General features: G+C 37.5%; 1 protein-coding gene across 4 annotated transcripts in view; it reads left to right on the top strand.

Annotated features, from left to right (window-relative positions):
• Positions 1 to 25450, top strand: part of TBC1D22A (TBC1 domain family member 22A) — a 184804-nt gene that overhangs the window by 97283 nt on the left and 62071 nt on the right. For all 4 annotated transcript variants that reach the window (XM_086473776.1, XM_086473768.1, XM_086473763.1 and 1 more), the window contains one exon: positions 6573 to 6700. In XM_086473776.1, the coding sequence (XP_086329902.1) occupies positions 6573 to 6700 (128 nt within the window). The remainder of the gene's footprint in view (positions 1 to 6572; positions 6701 to 25450) is intronic.

Below are 25450 nucleotides of genomic sequence, written 5' to 3'. Positions count from 1 at the left end.
TATTTTAACTGTCACAGGATATTTAAAAAAATTAATTATGGATTTGTGATAACCTATGTTATGAAGCTTCATTTTCACCATTAACTGTCAAATTGAGTGGCTTAAGTCATAGATAATGATTTCTTACTACGTTTGACCTAACATGGGAAGAAAGTTGCCTGGATTTTAAAATCAACTGAATCGGCCGAGGCCAATGCTGTGAGGTTCAACAAGGCCAAGTGCTGGGTCCTGCACTTGGGTCACAACAACCCCACGCAGCGCTACAGGCTTGGGGATGAGGGGCTGGAAAGCTGCCTGGCGGAAAAGGACCTGGGGGTACTGGTTGACAGCCCGCTGAACATGAGCCAGCAGTGTGCCCAGGTGGCCAAGAAGGCCAACAGCATCCTGGCCTGTATCAGATATAGTGTGGCCAGCAGGAGTAGGGAGGTGATCGTGCCCCTGTCCTCGGCACTGGTGAGGCCGCACCTCGAACACTGTGTGCAGTTTTGGGCCCCTCACTACAAGAAGGACATTGAGGTGCTGGAGCGTGTCCAGAGAAGGGCAATGAAACTGGTGAGGTGTCTAGAGAACAGGTCTTATGAGGAATGGCTGAGGGAACGGGGATTCTTTAGCCTGGAGAAGAGGAGGCTGAGGGGAGACCTCATTGCTCTCTACAACTACCTGAAAGGAGGTTGTAGTGAGGTGGGTGTTGGTCTCTTCTCTGAAGTAAGAAGCTATAGGAGGAGAGTAAATGACCTCAGGTTGCACTGGGGGAGGTTTAGATTGGACAATATGAAAAATTTTTCATCGAAAGGGTTGTCAAGTACTGGAACAGGCTGCCCGGGGAAGTAGTGGAGTCACCATCCCTGGATGTGTTTAAAAGGCCTGTAGATGTGGTGCTTAGGGACATGGTTTTGTGGTGGGCTCGTCAGTGTCAGGTTAATGATTGGTCTCAAGGATTGTAAAGATCCATTCCAACCAAAATCTATGGAAAACAGAAACACTAGCACATTTCTATAGCATGTTTTCATACATTAAGGAGGGATGCCCCAAAATCACTCTGTATGTAAGTAGTAGTGCCAGTAAGACTCTGTGGCAAAGGTGGGCTTGTCATTTTACTGTTTGTTTTGGGTTGTTGCCAGAGGAGTTACTCTTGTAGCTAGAGTATGCTTTTCAGGAATAGCTGTGTGGCTCTTCATGAGAAGTATGCACTTTTCTTCCTTTTGTTGGACTAAACGGCCTATTTATCAGAGATTCTTAACTGCATTTCATATAATTTTCAACAATTAGTGCTGTTTATATTTGCAATGAAATGTATTGATGAAATGTATTGATAAAATGGAGTTAAAAATTAAGTGCCCAGGGTATGAAATATGAGTGAAAAATGAACTTCAAATAATTTTCAAAAGTCTCAAAACTAGGTCTAAAGTCAAACATCAGAAAAGATTGCTAGGGTTGGTAGGAATCCTTAAGTAAAGGTCAACACCAAAAGGCTAATATTCTGAAGTAATAAATCATACAGATGGATGCGGTAGCACTGTGCTGTAATTTGGCAATCCATGCATAATTTTAGTATTATTTTGCAGTTACTCTTTGCTTATGTCTAAACTTGCCTAGGCACTCCTTCTGACAGTGTCTCTCAGTCAGGACAGCAGCTAGGTCATGCTTTAGTACAGAATATTTCTGTCCTTAACTGTGGCTTTAGCTTTTGCTCTGTAGTCACATACAACTTTAATTTTGAAATCAGCAAAACAGCATGAGAGGCTGACATTAAGCGTTAACAGTAAATATTTTATGTGTATGGATCCTTCTGCCATAAACCCATCTGTTTAAGGTGGCTAAATGTGATCATTCAAATTAATGTATCCAATAAGCATATTTATTAAAGTTATAAATAGTTATAAATGCTTTTCATGTACAAAGGACATATTTTTGGTGGCATGTTACTTTGGAATGCATCTGTATAATGTATTTTATTCTTTAATGTGAAGAGTTCAACAAAACTTTTTGTATAGATTTATTGAAAATATTTGGAAACTTATTAAATATAATTATTCTTTTGAATTTTGATAGAAGTATCTTTTTAAAAAAATGTAAAATAATTTTACGATCAGAAACTGCAGTAGAAGTATATTTTTATAAAATACTTGAAGTCTGAAAGCTGACAGTAATTATATATCTTACTTGTTCATTGCACACACGTACTTATTTTCATTGAAATGGAAAATTTAAATTTAGATTATGACTGTCCAAATTACCTTTATCAGCAAAGTAGCCTCCACTCACAATTACTTAGGAAGGATAAAGAATTAGCTTTTTTAGTCAATGCATCTTCTATTCTAGTCTTGCATCAATTGTATATAATGTACAGAGTTTAGTAACCTATTTTTCAACTTGTTTAGACTAGAAATAACTTTCAAGAAATTCATTATGCCTATTAACAACTGTAGTTGAAATATCACAACTGGCACAATTTATTGTTCTGCATTACTTTCAAGTAAGTACAACAAATGAAATCTGTTTTTTTTTGTGTGAAGAACAAAAATTTTATGAGTTAGTAACTTCAGTTAGAAATAAAACTGACATTTTTTGCATCCTGCTTGATGTAGTGGATTATCTAATTATAGTAGTCTCCAATATGGTTATCTAAATGTGACATTTAAAAAATAAATTTAACATAGTGTCTCACTTCAGTATATGTAACTTGCAGCTAAATTTGCCTAGCGCAAAGGCAGACACATGGTAGTAATTCTGCATTTATGGTGAATGGGGCTATATCTGGCTCGGGTCCAGTCACCAGCCATGTCCTTCTAGAGCTGGTTTTGTTCAATACTTTTATCTGTGATCTGAATGTAGGAGTTTAATGCACCATTAGCAAGTTTGCTGATCATATCAAACTGGGAGGTGCTGGTGACTCACTTGTGGGACAAGACACCTTGCAGAGGGATCTGGATAGACTGGAGCATTGGGCAATCATGAATAATTTATTTAACATTTGAAAATTTAGCAAGAACAGATGCCAGACTGCACCTGGGACGGAGTAATGCTCGGCACAGGAGAGGAGTGGCTGGAGAGCAGCTCTGCAGAAAGGGATCTGGGGGTGCTGGTTGACAGCAGGCTCAGTGTAAGTCAGCAGTGTGCCCTGGCAGCCAAGAGGACAACTCACATCCTGAGATGCATCAAACACAGCATAACCAGCTGGTCAAAAGAGGTGATTACCCCGCTGTATTCAGCGTTGGTGCGGCCTCACCTTGAGTACTGTGTGCGGTTCTGGACCTCACAATTTAAGGATGTGAAGGTCCTTGAATGTATACAGAGGAGGGCAGCAAAGCTGGCGAAAGGGCTGGAAGGAATGTCCTATGACGAGCTGCTAAGGACTTTCAGCTTGTCTAGTTTGGAGAAAGGGAGGCTGAGGGGTGACCTCATGGGCTCTCTACAGCTTCCTGAGGAGGGGAAGCAGAGAGGCAGGTGCTGATCTCTTCTGTCTGGTATCCAGTGATAGGATGCGTGGGAAAGGTTCAAAGCTACATCAGGGGAGGTTAGAGAGGGACTTTTTACGATGACATGTAGTGATAGGACAAGGGGTAATGGTTTCAAACTGAAAGAGGGTAGATTTAGATCAGATATTAGGAAGAAATTCTTCACTGTGAGGGTAGTGAGACACTGGACCAGATTGCCTAGAGAGGTTATGGCTGCCCCCTCCCTGGCAGTGTTCAAAGCCAAGTTGGATGGGGCTTTGAGCAACCTGGTGTAGTGGAAAGTGTCCCTGCCCATAGCAGGGGGGTTGGAACTAGATGATCTTTAAGGTCCCTTCCAACCCAAACCAATCTATGATTAGGAAGCAATTCTTCTGGAACACTGGAACAGGCTTCCTAAAGAGGGGGTCGATGCCCCAAGCCTGTCAGTGTTTTAGAGGCATCTGGACAATGCCCTTAATAACATGCTTTAGCTTTTGGTCAGCCCAGAAATGGTCAGGCAGTGGGACTAGGTGGTCATTGTAGGTCACTTCCAAATGAATAAAACTAAACTAAACTATACTGTTCCATTCTGTTCTAGTCTAGTCTATTTAGAAGTTAGAGGCGGGCAAGGCCTCTGTGTGGAAAATTAAAATACAGAGGCTTCTGAAGCTTAGACTGTCTTCAAAATGCGGACTTTTACATATAAACTGCCTTGTTTCATTTTTAAGCCTATTTCTCTAAGGTTGCAGAACTTACGTAGTTACCACATCTGTCTTCTCCTTCCAATAACTTTTCAAGCTGAGGACTTGCTTCATCAGCATTTTACAGAAGGAGAAAAGTGTCTGCCATGCAGAGTTCCATGGCTTTTGTAAAGCTCATTTGTTGATTTTTTTTTTTTTTTTTTTTTTTTAAATAAAAAAAAAAGTGACCTATGTTAGCAAAGCTGCTGAGGAGCAGAGTAAGCCCCACAGTTATCTGTTGTGTTTGGAGTGCTGGCTAGGTACTGGTTGTGCTTGCACAGGTTGCTCACTTTATGCAGAGCTAAGAACTAGCCTTGATACTGACTGTTTCTCTCCCAGCTGGGACAGCTGATGAGTTTTGCAGAAAGCCTGGGAAAGAGGGGAGTGAAGGTGATGGGAGGATATTAGGTTTGAAGAGGAAGGAAGAAGATTAGTCACAGGGTCTTGAGACTGGGAGACGGGCTATTATGGGTAGTGGAAAATCCATCACAAAGTTCTTCTCATGTAATTTTAGAAATACCAACAATATGTAGGTGCAATTTACAGTGGTAATGCTGTAGTACTTTTCCTGTACACATAATGATAGAGAAGGAGGGGAATTATCCACGATTCGATGAGATCACTTAAAAGAGCACAAGATCATTGTCTCTCCGCCCTCATTCTCTACCTTTTCACATACCATAGTAGCAGTTCAGTCTGTTGTATAGCAGAAGTGTCTAATTAGCTGGTTAGTGTTATAGATAGAAATGAAATGAATCATTTAATGATTCACACATCTTTATATATAGCTAGGAGTTTAAAAAGTTTCCAGGAGAGGTAATAAATAGTTTTAAGATGTGCATACAGTTTTATGTATTTGTCTATATTTAGAGTACAGAACAGTATGACTTTAGGAACATAGATACCAGGTCTGCTGAAGAGTGCTTTAGCCACAGATAGATAGAGGCTGAGAAGTGCCATGGAGAAATACCAGTGCTTTATACATTTCCATGGCTATTTGTTTTCAGACACCACTGAAGGCGGGATGTTGTGATAGGTAGACCTTTGGTGTAATGTGTTGTGACTGGTCTTATTTTTAAAAAAGCTCACTGTTTTTTGTTTTTAAACTCCAAAAACATTTCTACGTACTTCCATATTGAAATAACTGTATCATTGGCTGACACTTTTATATAGCCATAAAGTACATTTTAAGAAAATAAATTATTTTAATTACTTCAGCCTATATTATAATTTAGTATAATTTATTTTCTGCTACCTTAGTCTTTAGGTTTCCTGTAACAGTTTTACCATACTCTTGAGACTATTTTTTTTGTTCATTTACTATTTTAGTGGCTTTTTAGATCTTTCTGAGAACTGTGAAATTTGTAAAATCAGGATGTACTCATTGCTTTAGCTGATAATACACCTCTGTGAATGTGGATGGAGGATGATCTGGGTAGCCAAATCTCCCAAGAATGTATAAAGACAGACAATAAGGAAGTGTTATTTAGGCTTTAACAAAGACTTCTTGTCATAAATTTATCCAAAATAAGACATTAGCATTTCTGCAGTATTTGTCATTTACACCATGCCAATGTCATACTTGAGCCTGTTAGCTAAAACCTGTTAACATAATGTCTGTGATCCTTTTTGGAAGAAATTCATCTAAATACATAAAAGCCATGTAGTCAGTTCTATTAGCTCTAGCAATAACCCATGCAAGTGATTATCACAGCTTTCAAATATTAAATGTGCTACAATAAACACAGTATGTACGAGTACTGCTTTAGAAACCATTGATTTATACTGGTTTTTATTTGTATTTATATGTTATACTTACAAATTATTTAAGCTGCACATTACTTTAGTTTGCTCACTGTATTTCCTACATATTAATCTCACTTTTTTTTTGGTCTCAAGTGAATGCAACCTTTACATGCACTTTCATTATATTTCTTTGCCTCGTTAATTTAATGTGGTCTTCTCTTTATTACCAACACCTTATTTTTGGAAGCCATTATGTTACTTGCAAACCTTTTTTCTTGTAGTCTTGCCCCAAATAATTTGTAGCCTAAGAAATTAGTGAGGATATAGGTACTTAATCATTTCAGTCTATAATTTTGTATATTTTTTTCTGGTATACATATATATATAAGCTCTGACCTTAATCTTTTCTTAAGGTAACACAACTGAGAGCAGTTGTTTAAGCCATCTAGAGGCCGAAAAATAAATCCAATGTAATGTTTAACTAGTAATTTCTATTTTGGGAATTTTCATTAGGTTGTAAGAGTTTGCATGCACCATCATGTTTTCTTTGCTCGGGATTGGAGGAGTATTTTGTTTTTTCAGATAATGCATTTGATACTTAAGGACTTTGGAAAAGTTGCAGTAAAATCTCTGTTTGTTCTATCTTCAGAACAAGTTCACAGGCACTTGGATCAGCATGAAGTGAAATACTTGCAATTTGCTTTCCGTTGGATGAATAACTTGCTGATGAGAGAAGTCCCTTTACGGTGTACTATCAGGTTATGGGACACATACCAAGTAAGTACTTTTTGAAACCTCTGTAACTCAGATAATGTGTTTTGGACATGCCGGTATGTTTCTGTGTGTTTTTTCTTGAACCTTTAGTTTTAGTGTCATCTGATCATCATCATAATTTGAGAAGAAGCCTTCAGTGATTACCACTTAGAAACATTTAATGTCTTCAGTGTTCTTGCCCTTCAAAACCAAGCAGTTAATGTCATGGTAGTTTATAGTACTAAAATGAACACTCACTCAAAGCATGGGTTAATGTCAATACTCCCCTCTCTCTCTTCAGAGAAGCAAAACATGGAATTGTGCTTAATCAATGCTCTCCATTGATTCTAAGTTCCAGGCTTCTTACTGCCTGTCTGCTTAACTACTCAATCGAATACTAGCTTCTAGTTTCCAGTTCTCAGCATTCATCCTTCTGTCTTCTGTCTTATTGTTTCTCCAGACAAAACTCCTTAAGTTACTGACCTCTAGTTGAGGTAGTTATTTTTCCTCAATAATTTCTTGCCTGACTGTCAAGTGAAGGAATTTATATCAGAGAAAAACTGTTTACCTATTCTTAGTTTTGTTACTTGACATTCCAGTAGCTTCTGGTTGCAATTTTTGACAATGTATTGAAACAATATATCCTTATCTACTATCTTTGTTGTTGAAGTTAACAGGAAAAAAAGGAAGAAAAGTAAAAATATTTTAAATTACATGGGAATTTTCAACGGAATTAGTCTAGTAAATACGAGAATAACTCATAATTTATGTCTTGTAAAGAGGCATAACATCTTTAAATATCAGTGTCTTTATATCTGCTTATTGTGTAGCAATGTTTAGTTAGTTTCATACAGTTTAATGCCAGAATGTCCACTTAGGCCATCTATCCAGAGCTCTAATAGAAGGTTAAAAATTGCATGCAATTCATTTAATGAGTCCAGTAAGTAGTTTTAGTGGAGTGTGTTTTGTAGAATGGTATCCAAATCTGATAAGAAAATGTTAAGAAATGAGGGATCTGTCGCAGTTACAGATGGAAGGACCAAACCTACCAATAATAGTAAGGGCCTGGATGGATGCTTAACTGTTTTTCTCATTGTGTTCAAAGGCTGATGATCCTGTTACCAGGCTTGCTTTTGCTACCTCGTGTGTCTTAAAGCAGAAAAGTAAGAAAACATGGGGATTCTTCTTAGATTTCCACACCTCTGCCTTCTGCTATTTTAGTGGCTACTCAGGATGTGCATGTACTGACTTTCCCCGCCCCGCCACCTCAGTATGCTCAAACTGCTGTAAACAGAAATACCTTTAATTGCAGTGTAAGTTCAGAGAGAAGGTGAACTAATCGTGTTGTAATGTAATAATAGCCACAGAAGGGACTAAAGGTATCCCTACACTGCTGATGTGAGAGCTTTTGCTCAGATTCTACCTACCTTATGGCTCTCAGGAAGGGATGACACATTTGCAAGACACTCTTGACAAGCAAATCTAGTCCCAGTGCACAGCATGATTTGGGAACAACATAGGAGCAATGGCAAGGGTCAGGATACGTGGGACAATCAGATTCCTTCATGTGGAAGGAATGGGAAGATACGTGGGACTGTTGGATTCCTTCATGTCTGCACCAGGGATGCATTCTGGCTCCCCTGTTTCCTGCAGATACCCAGGGTGATGGTGGATGGCTTCCCTCCCCTCCCAAGGATTAGGGAACAGTGGCCTCTCTTGAAAGAGAGGATCCTGCTGATGTTTTCACAGAAAAAAGTATTTTGTCTCCTATGTCTTTTTCTCTCCCCATCAAAGCTGAAATAATACCTTGTCTCACTGAGCTGCATGTTTATCTTTCCACTGCAAACAGGGGAAAGATAAATATTATGCTGTCTCCATCTTAAATTCCAGATTGGTCATTCTCAGAGCAGGCCCCACTTTCTCATGAACTGCAGCAGGATCTTTTCAGGGGAATGACAGCACACTTAAATACTCTGCTGTTAGATATTTCCTAGTGTGATAGATAGCTGTTGTTGTCTGGAGTTGTTAGAACCACATTTTGTTTCTCAAAATTTGTTGCAGTTCTTCCATTGACTTTGGTGAGAATAGGATTGGACACTTAAATGATGTCCACCTCTGTCTCCCTATGTACAGTAGCAAAGGTACTCTGGCTGGTTCTATATTTTCTGTCTAGTTTGATTTAGGATTCATCAGTCATTTGTTACTGTGAAGTAAATCATTAAACATATAATCCAAAATACCTGTACTTGAGCTAGTTAGAATTGAGGGGAAGGGAAATTTGGAAAGGTTCCCGAATCCTCACTTCAGTAAATACTCTGGTATTCTGTAACTGGATCTATGAAATCCACTAAAATATATCACTGTCTTCTGCAGCAGCACTTTGTAAAGAAGAAAAATTAAAGACATTAATGCATCTTGCTTATGAGGGATATGTTGTGAGAGCTTTTTAGCCATAAATATTTGGTTTATTCTTTAACCTGAACTGCATTTCAATGAATTTTCTCAGTTTTTCACTTGATTTGGGCTTTGCTATTGTTGATTTTTGTTGTTTGGTTTTTTTTTAAAGATAAATGCTCTAAATACTTTGTAAATTCATTCAAAATAGAAACTGTTTGTTAAGTTACACTCAAGACACTCAAATTTTAAATCTGTAGAACTGATTAATATTAATGGCTGTAGACTTTGTCAAGTGTGAAAGATTCTACAAACCAAAATAGTGTAATGTTAGACCCCTGTTTTATCTTTTTATTATCGCTTGCCTTTTATCTTATGTTTTGTCATGTTTTTTGGCATGAAGGATTGGTAAAATGACATAGCACCATGGCTGAATTATTCAAGATAAATAAGGGTTTAACATATTTCTATGCACTTATGAAATGCAAGGTAGTTTTGTGTTTGTTCCTTGCCAGAGGGGCATTTTGACACTAATTTAAAGATTGCTTTGTGTATTTGAAACTGACTTTTGTTGGCTTCTATCTCTGACTTAAAAGATTCAGCATATTGTATTAGAAATGGTGGGGATGTCTCCATGCTCAGTGTCTGTGCTGTTCTACTCTAGATAAATATTTAAATGTTTACCATCAAAACCTCAGAAAGTATTCTTGCTTCAGTTCAAGACATTTTATTGAAGTTTGCATCAAGTTTTTGTTTTGGTTTATTTTATTTCTTAAAATATGTGTTGTTCTTGAGGCACTTTTAAGATCCGCTGTGTTTATGTAGCTGTATACTTCTCTGTTGGAGGGAGGAAGCAGTGCCATTACAGTGATGGCATCCATTCTAAACGCTTCATCCTTGACTAGAAATAGCAATGCAGGTCTTGAACGTCAGTGGTTGTATACCAAATCTTAGAGCAGAACAGTGTTTAGTTTTAACTATCAGTATTTTTAAACTGCTTAAACATTGAGTTCTAAACTGCATTTGATTTCTGGACAACTTGGAGCTGGGAGGAAGTCTTTAACAATGCCATCAAATCATCCTGATACAAGACAACATGGTGTTATACTGACTGCTGTTTTAAATAGGATAAGAATTTTTATTGGTGTGTAGTAGTTAATTTTATTTACTTTTCATGTAGAATGGAGTGCATATATTTTTCATTACAGTGTTTTCCTTCTCATTAGATGTTCTTACATAAATTACCTTTTTGTGTTGTCTTTTGTGCAGTGATTTCTCTGTGTAAGTAAATCTGTAGTAGTACATAATTTGCAGAAGAGACAGTGACACAAATTCCACAGCTAAAAATGTGCTCAGAAAAAAAAGAAGAAATAAATAAAAATGGAAAATGTTGTAGCAGCTATAGATATTAGTTTTCAATTTTAAATACGTAGCAGCAATCATCATGTGAATGTTTAGAGTTCAAGTGTACAGCCTAATATTTTCCTCTGCCAGGAAGCCTGTTTGTTCAGTACCACCTAGCTGACTGCTGTATTGCCAGCTCACCAGTAGGCTGAGGTCACACACTCAGACTCATCCAATACACTGCAAAACAGGCAGGTGAGATATAGGTACTGTTACTGGTGTCCTGCTTTACAGCTTTACCCTATTCTTTTGTGTGGAAAACTTTAGTGTTGCCAAGATATCTTAAGGATTGCCATGGAAAATAAATGCAAATTAAAGCATATAATCCTACCATGTAAAATGCAAAGCAGTTACAAAGATTTGCAAAAGCTATAGGAAAAAGCAAATAATAACACTGATAGAATTTGACAGTACTGGTGAGTTGATATACTGTCTCACTGCTGAAATAGGTATTTCTCCTAGCTCCTGTTACTCCCTGCTCCTTAGCAGTATCTGCTGGCTTTCTTCAGCTTAGCCCAGTGAGGGGGCTGATGAGTACCTCAACCAGTGCAAGGGAGAGAGATTGAGAGAGCAGAGCTGTGATTTGAACCCTAGTGTTAAGTCAGAATGATTGCTGGTCCTTTTCCAGCTTACTTGCTGTCTTTTCCTAAGGTTTTCTTTCTTAGTAGATAGTACGTTTCTCAGGTTGCATCAGCTAGACAAACTTCAACAGAGAGCACTCATTGCTGGTGGAACCTACTGGCTTGACTGTCTTCCTGAAGTCCTGCAAGTGGGTCCAGAAAAATGTATTTTTTCCTCCTTGAAATTTAAATCTTTCTTCTTCATCCAGAACACTGATTGAGCTTCCTTTGCTCAAAATAAACAGTATTTCTTTTTTCTGGAAAATGCCTGTCTTCATTAGACCAATGTTATCACATGTACTTGGACAGCCATTTATATCCTTTCCTTCTTCAAGGAGGGATGAAGTTTATTTTCCCTTTCTTTGACTTAGTGTTAATTTTTATTGTCATGTATCTTATATTGGACCTCATGTACTCTGTTGTCCGATATGGTAACATACATCTTTGTTTCCCATTTATTTGTTGGTATCATTTATGTAGCTCATTACTAGCTTTTGATCAAGGGGATTTTGTTTAAAAGTAGACATCGGATGTTATATTTTAATAAACAATGTTGGTATGATTTTCCAGAAGTGTCAAGAACCCCAAAATCTTATTGAAGCTCATGGAAAACTGCAGAAGCACAGTTTTTCTGTTTATCCAAATGGAAAAGTAGAGGTCTAACTCTAGGGGCTTATTAAAATATAAGTTTGGTTACAGAAATTGTAACACCACCACCTCCCACCAAAAAAAAAAAAAAAAAAAAAAAGGAGGGAAAAAGTGTTACTTGTAATAATGTTATTTGTCTGGCTATCAGTCATTGAAATAGTTTTTTCCTGCGTTTCCATTTTTTGCGTAGATTCAATCAGAGATTTTGATTCCCTGAACGTAAGAATGATTAAAGTTTATTTTTCAGTAGAGTTGTCTTGTGATTAGTATTTATTTTTTTTAAAAAATGAAATCAATTAAAGTTGAAACAGGAGTGCATTTCTCAACAGACACCAGAGAATCTATACAAGAAAGATATTACTACTACTCTGGTCTCAATCAAAGCCTCAAGCCACCTGAGACAAGAAACTCGAAATATATCTACTGAAAGCAGATTTAATTTTTCATGGCCAAGAATATTTTTCTTTTTATGGCAATTCTAACATCTCTTTTCCATACTGAGTCCACGATATTAAGTAAACAGTTGTTCCAATTGAATTTTTTTCTTCATCAGCAGCATAAGACCTCTTACTGTCCAAGTGGTCTGGTCTTTTTTCTTGTTTTATACAAAGCATGGTTTGAACCATAAAGATCCTTGAACCAGGTTAGGTTAAGTGGGCAACAAACATTTAAAGTGAGAGCAGAAGAGTGGGGAAGGTATATACCCTCTTATCTTCTACTACTCAGAAGCTTTATTATATCACTATCTGTTACGCATTTAAAAAAAAAAAAGCCCATTCAGTATTATTACATATATATCAAATTCTTTTAAAATATACTGTTTAAAACATCCTGTGGCAGTGATTTTTTGCAATTTCTTTATGTAGTGTGAAAAGAAATTCTCCTGATTTAACAAAAGATTCTTTGGAATTCACTTCCACTTATTTCCTTGATTATGTGAAATTGTGTCAAATTTTTCTTTATTCACTTTTTCCTCATCATCTGTTTCAAAACTGTTTTCTATGTATATATGCATTCACTCCTTTTCCAAGCTGAAAATATCTGTACTTACAGGAGCCATTTCATGCACTTTTTGTGCTTATCTTACTTCTCTGTAGTCTTTATAGTTTTACTATAAAATTTATTTCTGTCGTATACTAAGTGGAAACTTCTTCAAGGGATGAGCACACCATAGGTTCATAGAATGAGGTGAGGTTGTTTTCTATTTATTTATTTCTGTATTTATAATCTCTCACACCTTTTCTTCCATTGAAAATGAGCACTTTCAGGTAGCTGTTGGTAGTTAGTCCAGCTGGTCTGTCTTCACAGGATCACAGAATGTTAGGGGTTGGAAGGGACCTCGAAAGATCATCGAGTCCAACCCGCCTGCCAGAGCAGGACCACCTAGAGTAGATCACACAGGAACGCGTCTTAGTGGTTAATGTCAAGGACAACATCAAGTGCGTATGCTTTGCAGTGTTTTTTCCCCGTGTGTATATCCAGACTGAATTTCATTTGCCATTTTATTATTCAGTGACGCGACAGCTTTCCGCAACATTTTGCAGCCAGCTTTACTTTAACAGTAAAATCCATCCTGAATAATTTTGCATCTTTACCAAACTGTTCTTTTTGAATACCACTTAGTAATTTAGTGAGCATCACAGATCGTATTCTGTTATTTTTGTCCTCTTAATACATGAACACTTTCTGTCTTGTTCGACAGCAACTTAATTTTAGAGTCTTCCTTAGTGACCTTGTTAAAAGTGCCTGGACATCTGAGTATGTAATATCCAATTACTAACACGTGGGTAGGTTCATGTCTTGAAGATTTCTAGGCATTTGTCAATTGGATTGAAACTAGCCAGTGGGTTAAAAGTTTCTGGAGTAGGGGAGACAGACGTAGTGGGATGTAAACTTTCCTACCCATATATAAAATGTGAAAGTTTTATTTTCTTGGGAAATAGAGGTAAAAATACTGTGTGACTTGGTAGTGATTCTTCTTGTCCACCTACCATATGCCATCAGAGAAACCAGCTCCTGGATTGAAAAGCATCAGCGGCCTCTGGAGCCTGCACTCAACTCAGGCATCTCCCTTTGATTCTTCCACCTCTTGTTTTCTCTTGGGGATTTTTTTTTTTAGCTTCCTACCTGAGGAATTCACTGTCCTGCTGTCTGCTGAACTCAGCCTTGATCTCACTCACTTTCACTAATGTTCAAGAACAGCTTTTCACATTGTTTTCTTTAAAAGTAAATCTAAAAGTGTGATTTAAATCAAATTTAATTCTTGGACACCAGAGGAAGACGTGAACATATGAGAGAAGGAAATTTTACTTGTGAGACTGTCAATCTAAACATGTTCCTGTTTAAACAAAATGTCCTTGTTCTAACTCTGCATTTCTTTGGAAGTTTCTAGACCCTTTTGTGTTCAGCCAGTCAGTATTTTCCCTCATGTCAGTAGACTCCTGATACATAAAGCTTCCCTTCAACTTGAACAATTGAAAAGTTTTTATACTTTTCAAATCTCTATCAGGTAACTGACTGTCATCACCTTCTACCACATGGATAGTTATCTTCCGGGATAACTTTGTTGCCAAGGCAACCTCCCATTGACAAGAATTGTGCTCATTAGAACTTTGTGGCAGGCAATTATATTTCAGTGGTATAGCACTGAAGTCAGTGACCTCTTATTGTTTATCTTGTGCTAACTGCAATCTGAAATAACATAAAACTCAAAGAAAAGAAGGTAAGAATGGTAGTTAAAAAAAGAACCAGATTGCTTTATCTTGAACTGTATGTATAACTTTATGTTCAGTCTTTAACGTACATAAGGATCATGTGCATAGTGGTGAAGACCCAAGTTTCTTAAACAATAATTCAGCTTTTCAATGTGACCTTAAAATACACTCATTCACATTTATATGAGCTCTCAGGTTTTCTCCTAGAAAAGAAAGCCGAATGCTATTTGTTGAATTAGAATGATGTGTATATACGATTTGTACTTTCTTGATCATCCAGATGTAGTTTGTTAGTTGTTCCTGTTCATTTTGTAGTTTCTTACTGATACAGAGTTCCCAAATTCCCAGTGAACGCAGACTAAGCAGGTATGGATTTTGTTCCGGACCACAGTCTTGCACAGAGCAGTACGCGCATTCAGATCCCAAACTATGACATGCAGTTATGCAGTTATATATCGTCACCTTCCTCCAACCTGTCTCGTATGTTTTGTTTATTTTTAAAAAATTAACTTCCTTCCTCCATCAAATAAAATCAGCTTTATACCTGTGCCAGCCTTTTACGTCTCCTGATAGAGATCTTAGCCATATTACTTAATAGATCTCATCTACTTAGCCCTGTCTTTATTTTCACATTCTGTCTTGGCTTTGCAGTAACAATCAATCTTGGCATTTCTGTGTCTCTGCTCAAATTCTGTGGACGGCAGAGCAGGTTGGGGACCATGAGAATGCATATCAGGTTACTTCTTGGGAGTAAATGCCTGTATGGTGGTGTTTACTTGAACTCCAAGAAATATGCACTTACACTAGCAATTATAAAACTGACAGTAGCTGCCTGTATGAGATGCTTAAATATGACTCTCCATAAAAGTTGAAGTTATCATCTAGCACAAATGCATGCCTTTGAATGGGTTTGCATATTACTTGGGAATTTCTGGGTTTGGAGGTCTGTCAGATCTGGAACTCTGAGGTTCCTAGTCTCTAGCCTTCCTACCTGTGGGCTTACTGTGAACAGTGGAGGTGGGGTTCAATTTGAAATATAAATGCAAAAATATAGGTGTCTTATGGTAAATTTGTGTGTGTATTGCTGTGTCAGGTATCTAAGCTTCCATGATAGCTGATGGAGACCTAGTAGATAAACTCAGAGGAGCCTAGAGAGAGATTAGTTATGGCTTAGAATGGCTGGTCAGCTGAATCCATTTTTAGGCTTCATTGAATATACTGACTACATATTCATTAACTGTGTAAGCTTAAGTACACAGCATGCTTGTAGACACTTATATTTAGAAATCTTTCGAAATGGAAGCTCTCCGAGTTTCTGCAAAAAGTGAGTTAAAATTCCTTTCATAATATTCAAAAGGACTTTTTTATCATGTGAAATGTTTTTAATGTAAGTAAGCGTGGATTGGCAATATATTTGTGTATTGTTAATTTTTGTCCATTTTTCTTTGGTAGCTTTCATTGATATCAGGGAGGATTCAATGTGGAAAATAAAAGATGGAAAAAGACGTGTAGCCATGCTATTTTATGAGGAAGGTATTTAGACATGCAAAAAACCATACAAAATCAAAACTTAGTGATATCCATAGGGAAGCCTGTAGGTTTTTCTGGGTTCAAGTTCTCAAGGGAGCTTCTAGTACTATTGAAATAGATAATTATTTTTGTGTTGCTAAATGGAAGTTGATTGTGAATGCAGAGATGATGAGATAAAGTACTTTCTCTTATGCTTAACTTAAAGAATGTGTGTAGTCTCATTGACTTCAATAGAACAACTCATGAATTTAGTTAATTAAGCATGTACTCTAAAGTGCTTTATTGATCAGGATTTTGATGCATGACTCTATAGGATAATAATAGAATGTTAGAGACAGTTTAGAAAATAGTTTGAAATAGTGTTTCTAGAAGGCTGTATTAAAATTAATATTGTTCTTAAAGACTGAAGTCTGAAAGAGAGTCATGTTGCTACACAAGGAGAAAGGAAAATTGCCTTTCTTACATATATATGCTCTTTAATTTTGTGCATCTTTTAGATTCTGTACATACCAGACTTTCATAACACTTCTCTGTAATTTCAAAGGAAGTTTTAAAATTAGAATCTCTAGTCGCCGTGTATTCCCTTAGTCTTTGAATTATGTTTATATTTGTAAAAGTTCTTAGCAGTGCCCAGTGAGAGGACAAGAGTTTATGGGCACAAACTGAAACACATGGAATTCTATCTGAACAGAGAAAACACTTTTGTGCTCTGAAGGTCGTCAAACATTGGCATACATTGCCTAATTTATGGGATTTCCGTCCTTGGACATATTCAGAAACCAGCTGGACATGATCCTAGACAACCTGGTCTAGGTGACCCTGCTTTAGCAGGGAGATTAGACTGGATGTTCTTGGATGATCTCAGGAAGTCATTTCCAACATAAATGATTCAGTGATTTGTATTAGATATAATTTAAGCAAGTATGTATTAAGAGTAGCTGCTTCACATCTATTTTGCTTATGCAGATTGGGAAGTCAGGAACTGAGAATTTATCACATGCTTTTCAAGCAGGAGTTTTCTTGCAAGTGATGGGAAGATATGTGTCCACATTTTCTACTTGAGACATCTAAATAAAGGAACCACTAACACGTATTTCTGCCTTTGCTTCCACACATGCCCTTGTCTAGTATTACAGTTTCCTTACACTGATCTTATGCTTTCCTGCTCCACAATGAGCTGAACCATCTAGAATGGCAAAGGTGAATGACTTTCTGACGAGTGAGCTGTCAGAGGCTTCCTGGCATGCTGAACTGTCTGTCTTCATGGTGATTCACTCTTGCTTTTAGATGATATAACTTTTCTCTGATGGATAAGTTTTCACCTAGACGAGTTTAATCATCTGGCTTCTTACATGACTACATAACACTATGTTAACATAAATGAAATTGCATAGGTACGTGCAAGGTGTTGAGCTAGGTGAAACTACTTTTTCAGCAGCAGCCTATGCTTCCATTGTCTTAAAGCAGCTGTAGAACTCCATGTTGTAAAGTTTTTCATAAAACTGCTCTTGTACCTGGATTATTTTTTTTGCCCTTTATAGGAGGTCTGCATACATGGAGGGGGTTTTGGATAGCCATATCTCCTCTTCATGTGGAGATGTAAGTAAAACAGTTTAGCCCATCTGCCTCACCCTATAGGCACAACAGCTAATTGTCAGAGCAAGGATGCCTGTGTAGAGGTGAAGTATTATCAAGCACCATTCAAATACAAGACATTTTATTGAGTTCAATGTGGCATTAAATGACTTTCCATTACATAGCAAATGAATTATTGTAGGTGTTCCTTAAACTTATCATTTGGTTCTACTTAGAAATTTATTTTCCTGTTGCTCTAAAATAAGAGTTAATGGTTGCTCAAAGAGGAAACTTGTTAGTGCTGCTTGTGTGAATAGGCCAACAGTTGCTAGATTAACTGATTTTATGCTCTGGGTATTTTATTAATAAAATAGCATGGATAAAGGGAGAAATATACTTGGCTTAAGAAAGAAAAACTAAAATCTTGTTCAAAAAGCCTTGTTCACTTTTGCTTTACTAACGTGCTTTATTGTTATCCCAGACACTCAGTAAAGTAGGCTAGGTTAGTTAAATATGTCAGATTTTAATCTGCTTTGGCTATTGTTTCAACTGCTGTTGAGTGTATGGCTGCTCTCTGAAAAATGGTACTCCAAAGTTTCTGTTGATTGAATAGGTATTCTCTCAGTTTACTTAGACCTAACTTTAGTCCTCTGAATGATCACTTCCCAAAGTGTGACTACCTGATGTGACACTATCAGAATTTAATTCTGTTATTTTCATGAGTCACAGAGATTTGCATAAACCAGATGCTTAAAATAAGTAATGTCAGTGCTTCCCCAAAATAGGTCATTCTCTACATACAGTTAAAAGTTGTAACCTGTTTTGGTTCAGTTATTCATGGTTTATCTCAACAAAATTGTTCCAGTCTCTCTGCTGCTGCTGATGCTGATGATACAAAACTGGGAGGAGTGGCTGATGCACCAGAGGGCTGTGCTGCCATTCAGTGAGATCTGGACAGGCTGGAGAGCTGGGCAGTTATGTTCAGTATGAGCAAGCGTAAAGTCCTACACCTGGGGAGGAATAACCCCATGCACCAGTACAGGTTGGGGGTCAATCTGCTGGAGAGCAGCTCTGCGGAGAGAGACCTGGGAGTTCTGGTAGGCAACAAGTTGACCATGAGACAGCCATGTGCCCTTGTGGCCAAGAAGGCCAATAGCATCCTGGGGTGCATTAAGAAGAGTGTGGCCAGCAGGTCAAGGGAAGTTCTCCACCCCCTCTACTGTGCCCTGGTGAAGCCACATCGGGAGTACTGTGTCCAGTTCTGGGCTCCCCAGTTCAAGAGGGACTACTGGAGAGAGTCCAGCAGAGGGCTACTAAGGTGATGAGGGGACTGGAGTGTCTGTTTTATGAGGAAAGGCTGAAAGACCTGGGTCTGTTTAGGCTGGAGAAGAGAAGACTGAGAGGGGACCTTATCAACACTTATAAATATCTAAAGGTGGGGTGCCAAGAGGATGGGGCCAGGCTCTTTTTAGTGATGCCCAGCAACAGGACAAGGGGCAACGGGCACAAACTGGAGCACAGGAAGTTCCACCTGAACATGAGGGAAAACTTCTTTACATTGAGGGTGCCAGAGCACTGGAACAGGCTGCCCAGGGAGGCTGTGGAGTCTCATTCTCTGGAGATACTCAGACCCCACCTGGATGTGATCCTGTGCAACCTGCTGTAGGCGAACCTGCTTTAGCAGGGTGGGTTGGACTAGATGATCTCCAGAGGTCCCTTCCAACCCCTGCCAGTCTGTGATTCTGTAACATTCTGTTTATTTTCAGTTATTAAATTCCTTTTTATAACTGCCAATACAGCAATCTAAAACTAGTATATGAAAGTCAAAGAGGCTTCTTAATTTTAGCTGTACAGAATGACAATTCTGTGAGCCAAGTGATGGCTGTGGTGATAAATATCCGTAAGTTTTTCTCAGGGCGTTTCTTCATGACAAACTGGTTTGCTGTTGATGAAAAATACCTTTGATGATGCATGAAGAAGGACAGATCCAAGCTATTGAGTGGTGTCAGCTGCATGATTTTTACAACCACATGGATTTTACTATAGAGTAAGGAGAGTAGCAGACTAAGCTTCCTTCATTACTTTAAAAATAAATTGTTATTAGTAGATCTTAAACACTTTTGAAAAAAATTTCAAGCCCATTGTAAGCGTCGTTTTATGCAATATAGCAAAATAATTGCCACTGTCTGCAGGTGTTCAGTTAAAGTCGATTCAGTGTTAAGTTATGCTTGCATGTTTCACCTTATCTACCTTTAGGTACTATTTAAAAAAAAAAAAAAGAAAGAAACAAGGGAAACAGTTCAATACAAGCATTCTTATATGACATTTCTTTGAGCTTTCTGATTCAGAGTTTTCTTCTCATACCCCTAATGTTTTTTAAACATGTGAGTTAGTGGGCATAATACTGTTGCATTCTGTTTGTGCTTGTGTTTGTGGCATGGATGCAGGGACTTTCCTGTGTAGGTTGTGAGCAGGGATGCGGAGTCATTGTGTAATTCACAGTTCCCAGGGGAAGGAGCTGGAGCAGAAAATGAACTTTGCAGGGCACCCCTGCAATGGAGGATAGAGCTGCTCCTTCTTCCCACAGAGCCCTTCCTCGCTGAGCTTCACTTAATGTGTCTTAAGAGACTACGCTACAAGTTCAAGTTTTTTGGTTTAGTGTTTTAAAACTAGAATCTAGTTAGTTCTCTTTTCTCAAGCTCCAGTTAGTCACTCTGGTTATTGGTGTTCATAGAAGTGAACACTAACAACTAAACCATGACCACCGTTTGATTTTTTTTCCTTTTGTTCCTGATGTCTTATTGTTATTAAAACCTGAACAAATATAAAATAATCCTAGCATGTTCTCTGGTTTCTTGTTTCAAATTTATTAAAACATTCATGGCTAATACATCATTAGATAGATAGATAGATTACCTAACTGTGAGAATGTGTGATGTTTCCAACTTTGAACAATAAAAATTTCCAACTTCGAACAACAAGATTTTGAATGAAGTCAGAAGTTTTTCTAGTAGATGTAAGATGAAAGTTGAATAAAAATGCAAGCATGTTACTTCTGTAAATGAACAACAACATTGAAAATAATACTGAATATATGGTTTATATTACTGTGTGCAATCAATTTCTGAATAACAGAACTCTGTCCAGGTAAGAAACAAGATAAATTACCATAAAGTAGACTCGAAATTCAGAAATCTACAGTTGATACCACTTTACAAAACAGGGCAGCCTCACTACCATATGTAAAATAGTATATATTCATGACAAAATTCATATTTGTACTGCAGAACATTCTACTACACTGAAGATTATTATGTCGGAGTGTGTAGATTAACCTGGTTTGCTTTCAAGCAGACTATTGTAGTGACAAAGCTTTCAAGTAGCCGGCATAGGAAATCTATTAAACTTTCAAAATAACTTTTAACTCTTTTCCGCTGTGTAAGTTATAGAACCTAAATTCAAACACAGCTTGCGAGTGGACTGGTGGGGGGGGGGGGGGGGGACACAAACTACTGTTCAACAGTAACATCCAGTCAAAATAGCTTCTTTATAGTAGCACTGATACTTGTAGGGGGATTATGAAATTGGTATAATTACTGTTTGTTTCTGGAATGTACAACAGCATTAGGACTACATGAAATATTAAGAAGCTTATCTTTTTTTGTCTCTCCACTGCTTTATCTCCTAGTAGTGATCACATCTACTTTAATATTCTGGCCTTTCTTGTTTTCCTGATACATGACAGTCTTGTGCTTTGCTCTGCCACTTGCATTGCCCTTGATTGTCTATTTTGAGAGCTATTCTGCCATTTCTTCCAGTCTCACAGGAGTTCTTGGTCCTTTTTTACTTTTCCTTCTCCATCCTATTCATGGGTGATCTGAGGCTTTCCTACAACTTCACTGTCAGCTTATGCTGATGATTTGCATATCTATTTTTTTTTTCTGACCTGACTCCCGTAGTTAAGATCTGCATTTCAGAGCATCTGTATGACAGTTCTCCCTAGATAGCTGATGACAATTACTGATACCAAGAATTCTTTTTCCTCCAGAAAGCTCTTGGTTCACTTGTTTTGTAGCTTTTTATAGTAGATCCTGCATAGGACTTTTTTTTGTTCGACGTATTTTATCTGACACTTTCCAGACTATCTGTACTGTATTTTTGCCTTACAGAATTTCAAAAAACCCAATTCTTATTCTTGTTTTGATTTTTTTTTTTTCTAATATGAATAGTATGAATCTCTTTAAATCAGAATATGTAATTTGCTTCTTCTGTCGTTACTCAGATTTTCCATCATTCAGTTCCTTCATTTTCTTGCTGTTTTTCTCTGTAAGTATTCTTGTGGTTATCCCAATTTAGTCTTTTTTTTTCCCAGCAGTAGTTCAGGAATTACTGATCAAAAAAACTCCAACTATATCAAAGTGTATATAAATCTGTCCTAAATTTTGGCTGTTCTGTGCTTAATTGGAATTCATATTTTTGTAGCGTGAAACTGAAATAATGCTATGTATGCTGCAGTATGTAGGTGAATATGAAGAGGTTCTAAAGTGATGTCTAATGTAGCATCAGTTATGGACAGTGGTTTTCAAATTAAATCTGGTTTCAGCTATCCTGGACTGTCATTAGTAAGCATCATTCCACTAAATCTTTGCTGCCTTTAGCTTTTAAAATTCGTTTCAAAATAACAAAGAAAAATCAGCATAGTAATCTGTAGTTTGATAGTAATCTACAGTTTGGCACTTGTTGAGAAAGTAAGTTGTCCTGATTATTCAGATCTCTGAGCAGACCATAGAACATGCACTAGAAAGTACAATTTGTGAAATATTAGGTTGTTGTAGTGGTTATTCTGATTAAGTATATAAATCAATTGTTACTAATAATACCTGCACATTTTAATGTAATTAATTTGATACTACTATCTCTTAATTTATTTTTCTCAATTTTGCCTAGTCTATTCACCTATTTGAAAAGATATGTCGATGAAAGAACATTCATAGCTGTATTCAACATTTTTGGCTACACCCTAATCCATTTTCATTGTGTGTTTGATAAAGCAGTTAGCAAATTTCTACATGGGAGTCAGTAGGTAAGATTCATTTCAGGTAACTCAGTTGTCTTCAACAATGGGTATGTCTTCAACAATCCATAGGGTAGTAATATCTTTCAGTGAAGCTAAAAAATCAAAATAGATCTCTTTAGAGCACTCACTCAAGACTAAGTGTAACGTCTGAATCACAACTTGAGCGTCACTACTGTGCTACGATACTGTCATGACTTTGTGAACAATGAAAGAGTTTAGAAATAAAATGAAAATAGCTGTTGTGGGAAATAGATCTTTCAGAGATGGTGACTCTACATCTGCTGTTGCAGTTTTTGGAAGCCACAACTGTAGTGGTTATTGAAGGAAGTCAAATTTCAGTTCAAGCTGGAGGTACTTGCGTTAAATGCTGGAACTGTATTTTTCCAAAGTAGAAGGGGAAAAGTAGGACTTTATTTCTATTTATTGAAAAAGTTCATTGTAGGAAGAATATTGTTCTTTATATAGCTTTCTCAGTTCATATTAACCATGATGTTTGAGAGATACTGAGTTCATGGAATCAGATGGAAGTTGAATTGTGTGTTGCCAGTGGCACAGGTTTGTCGTTCATGTATGCTGATAGACATTAACCAAAAATGCCTTTAGGAACTTCATTTGAAGGTAGCTTATGAAATGAGTTAAGAAAATCATACTGTTTTTTTAAAATGTGTCTCCCGTTGAACACTTCAAAACTGGTAATTCCTGAAGTTGAACAATACCCTTGTCTCCAACATTTACAGTGTTCTATATGCTGAATTTAGCTACTGTTATTTTGAATGGTTGAATATTACTACACTAAGGGTACTTCAGCCCACTTTAGCAGAGTAGTGAAGTACACTTGTTTTTAGTTGATTATTGAGATTGTTTTTCATTCCAGTTTCAGGGGTTCACAAAGCTTTAATTTCACCCTGGCTAGCTTTTGTTTCTCCGCTGTCTTAATCAGACTGCCGATTCACCAACCCTTCTATCTTTGTGTCCAGCTCCTCTAATTGCAGTCTTCATCTTTTTATTTCTTTTTTTTCCCTTCCCCTTGAAACAGAAGATGATTTCTCTTTCTAGAACCATTAAAGTGTTGTTTAAAAGAATCCTTTTTTACAGCCATGGAAATGAGAACTTCCAACTTTTTTGATCAATCTTGTGTTAATGGGCATGCTGCTAATTTTGCAGCTTTGTACTTGTAGATGCTTGTAGGCAGTATCTCTGCAGTTATGTGAGGTGACCTTGATTATATTAATTGGCATGTGCAGCTCAAAAATTCATAGAATCATAAAATCATAGAACAGTTTGGATTGAAGGGGACCTTAAAGATCATCTAGTTCCACCCCCCCTGCCATGGGCAGGGACACCTTCCACTAGACCAGGTTGCTCAAAGCCCCATCCAGCCTGGCCTTCAACACTGCCAGGGAGGGGGCAGCCGGAACTTCTCTGGGCAACCTGTGCCAGTGCCTCACCACGCTCATAGTAAAGAACTTCTTCCTAATATCTGATCTAAATCTACCCTCTCTCAGTTTGAAATCATCACCCCTCATCCTATCACTACACTTCCTGATAAACAGTCCCTCCCCACCTTTCCTGCAGACCCCCTTTAAGTACTGGAAGGCCGCTATAAGATCTCCCTGGAGCCTTCTCTTCTTCAGGCTGAACAACCCCAACTCTCTCAGCCTGTTCTCATAGGGGAAGTGTCCAGCTCCTTGATCATCTTCGTGACCCTCCTCAATTCCCATTCTGATATGCTGACAGCTTCTAGGTTGTTTGGGTTCTGTGTTTATTGGGCACTTTTTTTCTAGATTCTTCTCTTGAGAAGCAAAATTTAGATGCAAGTCTGCATTTTGGTTTGGAATAGTAGTGCAGTTCTGAAGCAAATTCCTCTTGCCTGCCTTTGGTTTGGTTCACAGAATATTTTTGGTGTTAATTCCCTTCTGAGGAAATTTAACAGTATCCTCGTTTTCAGCTACACACCAAAGAGGCTCCAACACGTAATGTCCCCTAAAGGGGATATACATTTCTCAAAGCAATGACTTGAACAGCTCTGAACCACGTGAATGGTGGGATCATTGTATTTGAGGGCTGAAGGCTAAATGTAGTCTGAAGTAAAATCCAAGAATTAATTGAGTGTGAAGACAGACGCAAATCCAGACTGCATTTACTGTAGCTGTAGAAGCCTCAGCCCAGACTGCTCTGATCTTCTCATTATCTCCTATTATCCTGAGTTACTCGCTAATGTAAATGCAGACATGAGCCTTCAGATAACCCTATTTGGTCCATGTCACATAGTCCTGGATTAAGTAGGCACTATCTCAAGGCCAATAGTGGATTTTGTTATTATATGGACATCGCTGCAGTCTATCAGATAGCTCTTATCTAATGTTACTCAGAGGATCTTCAACACCTGCTGAAAACAGGTAAAAGTTGCATATATTTTTTTCTATAGTAATTTCAGACTATTTGTTCTTGGTTAGCAAAAGTTGAAATGTATCTAGTTTTGCTGTCATTGTTGTATCATGATAGAATAATTTGGCATCATTATACAGGATAAAATTCATCATGTATTTGTGCAATCATAGATCGGAACCTAGTCCATTCTTTGTGATCATTACTACGGAAAGTAGTTTGTAAAGAAAATTTTTGTCACAATGTAGAATACTGAAAAAAAGGAGGATCTTTCCTTCACAAGCTCCAGAGTTGAAAATAAGCACCTATCCTTATTCCTGTTTAAGTACCACAGGAGATGTCTATCCTGCTACTAACCTCATATTCTGATCTTCACTATACCAAGATGAGATTGATTATGCTAGGATGGTTATAAATCTGTGAG

Source organism: Leptosomus discolor, chromosome 1 (genome assembly GCF_034619465.1).
Source record: "Leptosomus discolor isolate bLepDis1 chromosome 1, bLepDis1.hap2, whole genome shotgun sequence".
Lineage (NCBI taxonomy): Eukaryota > Metazoa > Chordata > Aves > Leptosomiformes > Leptosomidae > Leptosomus > Leptosomus discolor.
The sequence above is the reverse complement of the archived record's forward strand: the minus strand, read 5'-3'. Positions and strand labels throughout refer to the sequence as shown.